Source organism: Saccopteryx bilineata, chromosome 1 (genome assembly GCF_036850765.1).
Source record: "Saccopteryx bilineata isolate mSacBil1 chromosome 1, mSacBil1_pri_phased_curated, whole genome shotgun sequence".
Taxonomy (NCBI): domain Eukaryota; kingdom Metazoa; phylum Chordata; class Mammalia; order Chiroptera; family Emballonuridae; genus Saccopteryx; species Saccopteryx bilineata.
This window is the reverse complement of record NC_089490.1, coordinates 232,675,020-232,687,318: the sequence shown is the minus strand read 5'-3', so window position 1 is coordinate 232,687,318 and position 12,299 is coordinate 232,675,020. Positions and strand designations below refer to the sequence as shown.

At 44.2% G+C, this 12,299-nt stretch overlaps 1 protein-coding gene across 7 annotated transcripts in view; it reads right to left on the bottom strand.

Moving 5' to 3' along the window:
- Positions 1 to 11,973, bottom strand: part of ESRRG (estrogen related receptor gamma) — a 563,558-nt gene extending 551,585 nt beyond the window's left edge. For 4 of the 7 annotated variants that reach the window (XM_066238116.1, XM_066238125.1, XM_066238124.1 and 1 more), the window contains exons 1-2: positions 11,566 to 11,964; positions 9,934 to 10,018 (exon numbers count right to left, since the gene is read on the bottom strand). Coding sequence is in view for 4 of the 7 variants with exons in the window: in XM_066238120.1 (XP_066094217.1) it covers positions 9,934 to 9,935 (2 nt within the window). In the remaining 3 variants the exon portion in view is untranslated. Of the gene's footprint in view, positions 1 to 9,929; positions 10,019 to 11,565 lie in introns of all 7 variants that reach the window. The other 3 variants (XM_066238122.1, XM_066238121.1, XM_066238123.1) reach the window with 3 other exon arrangements.
- Positions 11,974 to 12,299: the final 326 nt, after the last annotated feature.

The window sequence follows — 12,299 nt, the reverse complement described above, 5'->3', positions numbered from 1 at the left end:
GAATCAGAGATGTCCACATCAGCATTCACCATAAGCCTTTTTACTCAATAGTTAAATAATTAAATAATTATGAAGATCTGATTCAAACCACTGTTTGGTTATTTTTCCTTTATAAATTAATTGCCTACAAAACAGCCAATTTGAGAGACTAGGCAAAGCCTTTACATCTAATACTGTCCATTCATAGTCTTATTGGTTTACTAAGTTTTGGGGTTTTAACATGTTTTGCAATCATTTAGTTTTTCTGATGTCTGACTCCAAGATCTTTCTCCCAGGAACTTGACAAGTATATCACCTGACACACAGGCCTATGTGTGGCTGTGTTAGAAATGGCTAAGTGAGGAACACTGTCAACCTTTGGATTTTCCTGGTTGTTGTTGGTTTAAGGCAGATCCTTAATGTTATTTAAACATAAGAGACTATTTGAAATTTCTTGGTAGATGAATTTGATAGTGATAATTTAAAACACACACACATGCACACACAACTGCGGTCATCTTGAGATAAAAGATCTCATTCATCAGGGTTGACAACTTATCTGAATAACGGAGGACTTCTTCGAAGATAAAGGTCAATGTAGCCATAGCTGTTTCCTTTTCTTAAACAACAGCAGAGACTTTCAGTACTCCCTGATAACCTCCATTTGATAAAGTTATTGTCTGGGTATTACAAAAGGGCCTTCTTTCTCTCTCTCTCTCTCTCTCTCTTTTGTTTTTTGAGTTTGGTATTTTAATTTTTTGTTTTGTGTTGTGTTAAATTGGAGGAATATTTAAAATAATGACTGTTAAATTGAACTTTATCAAAAATCAAAACCTTTTCTGAATTGCTGGGCATTATCAAGGAAGTAAAAAACAACCCAGAGAATAGGAGAAAGTATAAATATTTGCAATCACATATCTGATAAGGGTCCGATATTCAGAATATAGAAAGAACTCTTACAATTCAACAACAAAAAGACAAACAACCCAATTTTAAAATGGATGAAGATCGTGAATAGACATTTCTCCAAAGGAGATTCAAATGGCCAATAAGCACACACAAAAAATGCTTAGCATAGTTAGTCATTAGGAATATACAGATCAAAACCCCAGTGAAATACTACTTACACCCACAAGTATGGCTATAATTTTTTTAAATGTGGACAATAAAATAATGCTGGCAAAGTTGTGTACCCCCCCACACACACACATTTATGGTAGGGCTGTAAAACTGTACAGCTCCTGTGGAAAGCAGTACTGTGATTCCACAAAAAGTTAACATAGAGTTATGATTTGACCCCACAATCCCACTCCTAGGTATAGACCCAATGGATCTGAAAACATACGGTCAAACAAAACCTATACATAGATGTTCACAGCAGCCTTATTCATAATAGCCAAAAAAGTATTAAAAAAAAAACCCAAATGTCCATCAGCTGAGGACTAGATAAACAAAATGTAGTGTATCCATAAAATTAAATATTATTCAGCCATAAAGAGAAAGGAAGTACTAACATATACTGCAACACGAATAACCCTTGATAACATCACGCTAAGTGAAAGAAGCTAGGCACAAAAGGCCACATATGAAATGATTTAGGTGAAAAAATGTCCAGAACAGGCAAACCCTTGGGGAATAACTGCTTAGGGGACATAGGGTTCCCTTTTGGGATGCTGAAAATATTCTGGACTTAAATCGTGGTTACACACCATGGTGAATGGAGTAAAAAGCTATTACACCATATGCTTTAAAATGGTTTAAATGTCAAGGTTTATAGTATCTGAAATTTTACCTCATTCAAAACAAAATTACTGGCTTGAACCCCAAGTAGGAAAAGTAGGAAGCTGCTTTTTCTTATACAAGTCATGTTACACGTGGCATTGCCCCACTGATAGTAAGCAGGAAAATGATGCATTTAGACAACAAGTGGTCGGCTGACAAGTTGTCCTCATTCTTTCTTTTTCATGGTGTCATTTACCATTAGGTCTTCGCTTTTCAATGGCACTTTTGGGCTGTCACTGTGCCAGTAGAAACTTGAACTTTTCTGATGTTATGTCTCTGCTTCTAAATGTTTCTTGTCCATAGTTGCCAACTTGTCTATCACTGATTGATGAATATCTATAGGAACCTCCTCCCCCCTTCTAAATTGCATTAAACTGTTTCATTTGAAATAATAGAATATTGATGACTCTGGTATGATGCAGAATATGCTCTGTCATAAATCAGTATTTTGAATCTTTCCTTAATTTGCATAATAGAAAACAATGATAGATCTGATTGAAAACTAAAGAACACCATAGAAAAACTAATTATTCAATAAGCCTCTGCTCCCAAAAGAAAACATATTTTTCTCCTGATAATCAATGTCTTTTTTACTACTCAAATGTTAACAATAAAACAAGAGGGTATAGAAATGGGTCAGTGGAGCTTGATACTCGAGACTTCATTTTTCTGAGCTGCAAATTTTCCTGTCAACAAAGTTGTATAAAGGCAAATGTTAAACCAAGGAGCACCAAAATATATAAGACAGCTACTTATTGACCTTAAAACAAAAACTAACAAAAATACAATCATACTTGGAGACCTCAATACACCGCTGACGGCTCTAGATCGGTCATCCAAACAGAGAATCAACAAAGACATAGTGGCCTTAAACAAAACACTAGAGCACCTGGATATGATAGACATCTACAGGACATTTCATCCCAAAGTGATTGAGTATACATTTGTCTCCAGTGTACATGGATCATTCTCAAGAATTGACCATATGTTGGGCCACAAAAACAGCATCAGCAAATTCAGAAAAATCGAAGTTGTACGAAGCATATTTTCTGATCATAAAGCTTTAAAACTAGAATTCAACTGCAAAAAAGAGGAAAAAAATCCCACAAAAATGTGGAAACTAAACAACATACTTTTAAAAAACGAATGGGTCAAAGAAGAAATAAGTGCAGGGATCAAAAGATATATACAGACTAATGAAAATGACAATACGACATATCAGAATTTATGGGATGCAGCAAAAGCAGTGATAAGAGGAAAGTTCATATCACTTCAGGCCTATATGAACAAACAAGAGAGAACCCAAGTGAACCACTTAACTTCACACCTTAAGGAACTAGAAAAAGAAGAACAAAGACAACCCAAAACCAGCCGAAGAAAGGAGATAATAAAAATCAGAGCAGAAATAAATGAATTAGAGAACAGAAAAACTATAGAAAAAATTAATAGAACAAGGAGCTGGTTCTTTGAAAAGATCAACAAAATTGACAAGCCCTTGGCAAGACTTACCAAGGAAAAAAGAGAAAGAACTCACACAAACAAAATCCAAAATGAAAGAGGAGAAATCACCATGGACACCATAGATATACAAAGAATTATTGTAGAATACTATGAAAAACTTTATGCCACTAAATTCAACAACCTAGAAGAAATGGATAAATTCCTAGAACAATACAACCTTCCTAGACTGAGTCAAGAAGAAGCAGAAAGCCTAAACAGACCTATTAGTAGAGAAGAAATTGAAAAAAACATTAAAAACCTCCCCAAAAATAAAAGTCCAGGCCCTGACGGCTATACCAGCGAATTTTATCAAACATTCAAAGAAGACTTGGTTCCTATTCTACTCAAAGTCTTCCAAAAAATTGAAGAAGAAGCAATACTTTCAAACACATTTTATGAGGCGAACATAACCCTCATATCAAAACCAGGCAAGGATGGCACAAAAAAGAAAACTACAGACCAATATCTCTAATGAATACAGATGCTAAAATACTAAACAAAATACTAGCAAATCGAATACAACAACATATTAAAAAAATAATACATCATGATCAAGTGGGATTCATCCCAGAATCTCAAGGATGGTTCAACATACGTAAAACGGTTAACATAATACACCATATCAACAAAACAAAAAACAAAAACCACATGATCTTATCAATAGATGCAGAAAAGGCTTTTGATAAAATAAAACACAATTTTATGTTTAAGACTCTCAACAAAATGGGTATAGAAGGAAAAGATCTCAACATGATAAAGGCCATATATGATAAACCATCAGCTAACATCATATTCAATGGCACTAAACTGAAGGCTTTCCCCCTTAAATCAGGAACAAGACAGGGTTGTCCACTCTCTCCACTCTTATTTAATGTGGTACTAGAGGTTCTAGCCAGAGCAATCAGACAAGACAAAGAAATAAAAGGCATCCATATCGGAAAAGAAGAAGTAAAGGTATCACTTTTTGCAGATGATATGATCCTATACATCGAAAACCCCAAAGAATCCACAAAAAGAATACTAGAAACAATAAGCCAATACAGTAAGGTCGCGGGATACAAAATTAACATACAGAAGTCAATAGCCTTTCTATATGCCAACAATGAAACAATTGAGAAGGAACTCAAAAGAATAATCCCCTTCATAATTGCAAAAAATAAAATAAAATACTTAGGAATAAACATAACAAAGAATGTAAAGGACTTATATAGTGAAAACTATAAACCATTGTTAAGAGAAATCAGAGAAGATATAATGAGATGGAAGAATATTTCTTATTCTTGGTTAAGAAGAATAAATATAATCAAGATGGCCATATTACCCAAAGCAATATACAAATTTAATGCAATTCCCATCAAACTTTCAATGACATTTTTTAAAGAAATAGAGCAAAAAATCATCAGATTTATATGGAAGTATAAAAAAAACCCGAATAGCCAAAGCAATCCTAAAGAAAAAGAATGAAGCTGGGGGCATTACAATACCTGACTTTAAACTATATTATAGGGCCACAACAATCAAAACAGCATGGTATTGGCAGAAAAATAGACACTCAGACCAATGGAACAGAATAGAAAGTCCAGAAATAAAACCACATATATATAGTCAAATAATTTTTGATAAAGGGGCCAACAACACACAATGGAGAAAAGAAAGCTTCTTCAATAAATGGTGCTGGGAGAACTGGAAAGCCACATGCAAAAGAATGAAACTGGACTACAGTTTGTTCCCCTGTACTAAAATTAACTCAAAGTGGATCAAAGATCTAAACATAAGACCTGAAACAATTAAGTACATAGAAGAAGACATAGGTACTCAACTCATAGACCTGGGTTTTGAAGAGCATTTTATGAATTTGACTCCAATGGCAAGAGAAGTGAAGGCAAAAATTAATGAATGAGACTACATCAGACTAAGAAGTTTTTGCTCAGCAAGAGAAACTGATAACAAAATAAACAGAAAGCCAACTAAATGGGAAATGATATTTTCAAACAACAGCTCAGATAAGGGCCTAATATCCAAAATATACAAAGAACTCATAAAACTCAACAACAAACAAAGAAACAAACAATCCAATAAAAAAATGGGAAGAGGATATGAACAGACACTTCTCCCAGGAAGAAATACAAATGGCCAACAGATATATGAAAAGATGCTCATCTTCTTTAGCTATTAGAGAAATGCAAATCAAAACTGCAATGAGATACCACCTCACACCTGTTCGATTAGCTATTATTAGCAAGATAGGTAATAGCAAATGTTGGAGAGGCTCTGGAGAAAAAGGAATCCTCATCCACTGTTGGTGGGAATGTAAAGTAGTACAACCATTATGGAAGAAAGTATGGTGGTTCCTCAAAAAACTGAAAATAGAACTACCTTATGACCCAGCAATCCCTCTACTGGGTATATACCCCCAAAACTCAGAAACATTGATACGTAAAGACACATGCAGCCTCATGTTTATTGCAGCATTGTTCACAGTGGCCAGGACATGGAAACAACCAAAAAGCCCATCAATAGATGACTGGATAAAGAAGATGTGGCACATATACACTATGGAATACTACTCAGCCATAAAAAATGATGACATCGGAACATTTACAGCAAAATGGTGGGATCTTGATAACATGATACGAAGCGAAATAGGTAAATCAGAAAAAACCAGGAACTGCATTATTCCATACGTATGTGGGACATAAAAGTAAAACTAAGAGACATTGATAAGAGTGTGGTGGTTATGGGGCGGGAGGGGAGAAAGGGAGAGGGAAAGGGGGAGGGGGAGGGGCACAAAGAAAACTAGATAGAAGGTGACAGAGGACAATCTGACTTTGGGTGATGGGTATGCAACATAATTGAACGACAAGATAACCTGGACTTGTTATCTTTGAATATATGTATCCTGATTTATTGATGTCGCCCCATTAAAAAAATAAAATTATTAAAAAAAAAGGCAAATGTTAAAAAAAAAATTTAACGTGGGAAACATCTCATTTGAATATATATTTGTTAAGCAGTTGATGGTAAATTCAGTTGTATCTGAGGACATAATAGTAAAAAGGTATGCCAAAGGTAATGGAAATTTCTGAGCATAAATCTAGTTGACAATGATTATCAAAGATATAATTTTCTGAAATTATGTTACGTACCTGAACTGTGATTATTCTTCATTTCAAAGAAAATTTCTACATAAAAAAGCTATGTTTATTTTTTATAATGTATCTGTTTAAATGTTAATATAACCAAGTTTATTCCAAACAGGCAGAAAAAAGGCAAATATTTTAATAATTCACGTTTTAAGAATAATGACGGTCACTTTCATCTCAAGTGTGGGTCTCATTTAGGGAAAAGCAAAGGCGGTTTTAGCCAGAACTTCCTGGAGAACTGTGGTGCAATTAATCCTGTCTCAGAGAAGCTAAACATATCTGGTTCTTGCACTGTTATTGTAAGGAAATTTGAGAAATATAGAAACTGAAACCAACCTGTTGAAGGTGAATGAGAACTTGGTGAAAATCAACCCTTATGCGGTATTTTACGGAAGGACAGACTGCTCTGTCCTTCCACACCCACCCAGCAGAGTAAACAAAAGTCTTTTCAAGTCAAAGGTCTAGCTAGGGAAAGGGAGAGGGGGACTGGAGTTAGTTCTCATGCCGTTTTAGTCCCCAGGTGACCCAACCCTGTGGAGAGGACAGGATGGTGGTCAAGGCATTGAGGCTGAAGAAGACAGGGACTAGTTCACTTACCTCTCCTGGTCTGGGACATTCAAGCTAATCATCTGACCCCTAATTGCACAGCAGCTCAGAGCAGAGCACGGCTTAGGGACTGACAGGTGTTGATGCTCTGATTAGTCACAAACCCATGACCACTGTTTACAATCACAAGTTAAGGCCATCTAAGAAGAATGAGGCCCACGTGCTGTGGCACAGGTGGCTACCTCTGCCCAGCCCTCCTGTATCATTTCCTTCTCATTGCCTCTTCTCAGGGCTTATAGGTCCCAGACCTGAAGGATTTATTAAAGGACAGAGCCTTGTCCTGCCACATCCCAGAGTTCCTTGAGAACAGAAGCCATTTTTCTTCACCCTTTCACTAGTGCATTCAGAAACAAACAGGCCCCTTTTCTCTGCATCCACCTCCTCCTATCCCCACCAAGTGCGCTCTCTGGTTTTGTCCAGATAGGGGAATGTCATAAGAAAATGTAGAGTCCTTCTGTCTAGAGAGAGCCCAGTCTACAGGTAAAGCCCCAGAGTGTCTGGAGGCTACATGATAGGACACTAAGGACAGGGACAAAAAAGAACCTGCAGCAAGGAGAGACCACAGCAGAGCAGTGTGGAGAGCTAAGCCAGAGCTCAGGGCAAGGCCATTTTACTCTGCTGAGCCCAGGAAGTTCCGAAGTTCCAAGATCTCATCAGAGACAGGAAAATTCCTAATAGCTGAATGATCTAAGTGAGCAATCCTCTCTCACCAGAGCCAAGCCTGGCTCGATGTGCCCCCCTCCCAGCCCCAGATTCTGTGACAAATAAAATCATAGGGTAACAGAGAGAGTGCACTTGGCCTTCTAGGCCTTCGACCAGATCAGCCCCTGAGTGAAGCCTGTGGACAGGGTATTTGCATGTGGCTGATGGTTGGAAGCTGGGGAACCCAAAAAATGCAAGTTGGTCAATGAGCAGTGGACAAACATCCACTAGCTGCCAGGGCCAGAGAATTTGAGAAGGGAGTTGTTCCTGGGCTAACTCCATGGCTCTCAAAGCATCCTGTTCTTCTCAAAGAGAAAAAGAAAGAAAAACATTTATGTACAGGTCATTCTTTTTTTTTAACCAAACCTTTCCTTTTATGGCAACTTTTCTCTCATTTCCTCTTAACTTCTTTTTTACTTCGGTTTCATTCTCTCCTTCCTTCCTTCCTTTTCTTCCTCCTAGGATTTACTAAAAGACTGGATGCTCAGACAAACATGTGACAAGAGAGTGGCATTTACTGTCAGGGAATGGAGGTGGGGGGCAGGTACTAGGACATCGCACACCCAGTCCCGGAGTTCTGACATTTCCAGAGCCCTGCCACTAGTTTGGGCTATCAGGTCGTACCAACTTCGACATCTGTTCATAACCCAGCATGCAGCCCAGGGATAGGAGCAGAAACTTGCTTCTGCTTTAAATTCAGCAGCTAGTGTTTGAAAAGCTGTTTGGGGAAGGCTGAGGTGAGAATCCAGACAGCCCTGGGCCAGGTAGAAGGGGCCTCATCTTGTCCCAACCAGACTGTCCCTGCCTCCTGAGCTCGGCAGTGAAACAGAGAATGGAGCCCTCCCCTGATTCTGTGACCCGTAACTCTGGGGGCACACGCGCTGGAAAGGAAGGTCCTCTAGTCTCCCCCCCCCCCCCCCCAGTCCATCCACAGCGACTGATGGAGCGCTTTGGGGACGTGGCCATGGGAGGATTCCAACTGTGACATCCACTTTGAGAGGAGAAATGGGTGGCGGGTAAGAAATTAATCTGGGGATGGCACAGGGCCCTGCAAACGCGCCAGGCCTCCGTTCTCTCCTCGCTGGGTCCTAACTGCTCCCTACCTCCGCACTAGGGCTCTGATCTTCCGCCCAACACGTCACCGAGTCCTGGGTTATTTTCAGTCACATCCTTCTTTGATCCCTCCCTAAATGCCCTGGCTCTAGTGGGAAGGGCTAGTCTGACCCACCTTGCCAGAGGCTCTGGCCGGAGAGGCTGCTTCGAGAAAGCCTGCCTGACCGCTGCAGGGCGCGCACATCCCTTCCTCGCGCCACAGACTCGGGCAGCAAAGCGCTCGCCTCGCCGCGTTCCCGAGTGTCTCTAGCCTGCTCTGCTCCCCACCCCCTTGAGGTCTCCGTTCCAAAAACACAGAAGCATGGTCTAAGGCTCTGCCATGTAAAAAAAGAGCTCAAGGTCAAGCCCACGAACCGCCATGATCGGCTGCGCCTTTGCCATCTGTACAGGCGAGTCCTGTCCGAAGCCACTCCCGGGAAAGGCGTCACAGCGCCCGGTTCTACCTGGAATTTAGGAATCTTACTCTGACCCTAGTTCCCGGTTAGCCTCAGCCTGTGCCCACATCCTTCTCTCCTTTCCACCCAGGGCAGTGCCGAGGTTCTGATGAAGACATCTGTCCCTGCATCGCAGAGGGATGGTCCCAAATGTGAGGCTTCGTGAGCACTGCCCTCCCATCTGGCAGTCGGTGCCAGGGCAGAAGGAAAGGTCTCCATTTAAACACGCCTGTCCCCTCCCTCAGCCCAAGACCACACTCCGGGAGGGCTCCATTCTGCGTCTCACCTGTCACCAGTCCGCAGTTTTCTTTATGAAACACACATGCCCAGCCCACCCCGTCTCCCAGGTAAAGGCCAGTCTAATCAGTGTTTTTCGTTGTTGTTTTTTTGTTTTGTTTTGTTTGCGCCCAGTTGCAAACTCAGCTGGAAGTTGAGCGCACTTGGAGAGAGTCGGATGCACGGAAATAGAGAGTGCAAAGGGAGAAATCCAAGCAGGAGGGAGAAGAAAGGAGCTGGAGGTCGGTCAGAGAGATGGGCGGGACGGGCAGTGGCGGGGTTGAGGCCAGCCTCGGGGGCGGAGGCTGTGCTGGAGAGGCAGCGCCTCCGCCCGCCCGCCCCGTGTCCACCAGCCCACGAGCGCGGAGCCAAGCCGGGCCAAGTACAGACTCACATACATGGTCGGACCGCAGCGCCGCCCTCCAGACTGCAGTCGGTGGGTGCTCTCCGGGCTTCCCGCGGTATCTTCCCTGGCCTCGTGCGCTGTACGGACAGAAACAAAACCGAGTAAATCACAGGACGTGGTCCTGACGTGCCGCGGTGCGGTGTGGGGACCTCCCTCACTTCGCACTGGGAATCAGGCGCTGGGATTCCGGCAGCCGCGCGTCACCTATCAATAGCAACTTTTAGACTGAATCAACTAACAAATGAGAATGGGCATAAATTTGCACCGGATCCCTCTTTCCAGGGTCCGCCGTATCACTCCTCCCGCTACACTCCAAGTAGGATTTGGGAAGGGGCACCTTCGGGGGGGGGGGGGCACGGAATTTAATTGTATTAGAATTTACAGTAGTTTTCTCATCATTTTGCAAGCGGAACCACTGCGCACTTGGACCCTCCCCATCCTCCCAAAGTTGCTCCTCTCCTCCCACCGCCACCCCGACCCGGGCCCTGCAGGCAGCAACCGGGAAGGGCAAAGGCCCTGGAGAGCGGGACTCTCTGACTTGGCTGCAGACCCAGGCAGGCTGAGGGGGACGTGGAGCTGGGTTCCCCTGGCATTCCGGGAGCGACCGAGGGAAAGTGGGTAACTGCTAGGACTTGGGGTTTCCTTCCAAATCCAGGACGGGAATTTAGGTAACCCCGAGTTTGGGAGGGAAGTGCGAATGGGGGAGGGTACAAGGCACAAAGGAGTTCCCGGAGAGCAGGCGTAGTTCCCTGGCGGCGGCAGCAACCCTCCTTGGCTAGCAAACGGCCCTCTCAGCAACTGTGCTTGAACGTCCTTCCGCCCTAACCCCGGCGGGGAGAGCGAAGGCGCACACCTGAGCTCTGTCCTCCCTTGCCAGGGGCCGAGAGCTCTCCCCGAAGTGCTAGGTGGCACCTGGGTCCTCCTCGATAGCCCCCCAGGGTCGAGAACCACTCACACCTGCTGAGCGACGGGAAGGGGTCTATTTGACCCGGAGTCTTGAACACCACTCACTGCCTACAATTCTCCTTGCGGTGAGCGAGGGCCGGAGTGTGAACTGGATTGGCTTAGTTTACATTTTCATTTTAAGATCCAGGTAATTTCTCAAAAATATCCCCATCCTCACCGCCACCGCCACCCCCAGGACTACATACACTCTTCGGCCATTCCCAGCTCCCCGCTTCGCGAGGTTGCTTTACTAAATTGATCCTGGCTGTCTCACTACAACCGCGTGGATAGGATTGGCAATTGGGGTGGACGCGGGGGTTGGAGGAACTGAGGACGCTGCAGGTGAGGGTCTGCAGGTAAGAGGAGGTTCCCCTGGTCTCCTTAAAGGCTCCACTCTTCACACAAGGCCTGGGAGCAGGGGCCAAGCCCACTCAGGGGCCTAAAGGCAGCCTCTAAATGGGGGAGAGTAGGGGAGTCAGAGAATCACGACGCTTTCCTTTTCCATTGCTTACCCCAGCCCAATACGACCACTGCGCCCTCTATAAACGGAAATATCAAATCCGTAACCTCTCTTCCCACCCCTGGGTGAACAATCAAAGAGGGTCCCCGACGCCGTTGGGGTGGGGCACTTCTCCACTCCGCACTGGCCATTCTTCTAACACCACTTGCCATCAGTTACCTTCCCGGACACAGGAAAGTTATTTTGTTGACTCCAGGATCCAGCCGAGTTTGGAAGGAGAGAAAAAGGTAGAGGTGCTCAGGGTGTGCGTGACAGCGGCGGCGGCAGAGGCGGGGGCGACTCTCCTTGCGCACTGCGCTCACCTCCCAGGGCTCCACCTGCACTGAAGCGCGCGCGTCATTGGCAGCCCCTTGCGAAGCCCGCGCGCTCCGGGCTCTCGGGCCCACAAACCGCTGCACTTCCCTCACTTCCCCAAGGTTCTGGACCCCATGGAGCGCCCCTTGGCCAGTCTCAGAGCGAGCTGCAGAGCGCTCCCAGCCGGAGTGGGACACAGCCCGGGAGTCCTGAGGTTCTCCTCCTGCCTGGCTGGCGCTCCCCTCCCTGCGTACCTGTCCCGGCCTTCCCTCTCCAATTGCTGTCCTGGCTGGGGAGCCCGGCTAGGAGCCAGACGCCTCCTGCTTGCTCAGCCCTCCCCCGCCCTCTCCGGGACGTTAGGCCAGATGTGGGGCGGTCTCTAGCGGGCCATTGGCTTGGACTACTCTTTTGAGCTGACTTCGAGGATTTGCCCCAGCTTTGCAGCCCCTTAGTGGGCTGGAAAGAGAGGGTCCAGGACAGCGCCTCACCGTTCACCTCCTCCACACCTACCCCAACGCCTCAGGTTTCCTTCTTCCCACCCCTGGAGCCCAGGCTTTGAAATGTAGTCTTCCCATAGGAAAGCTCCGTGCGGGCGAGTG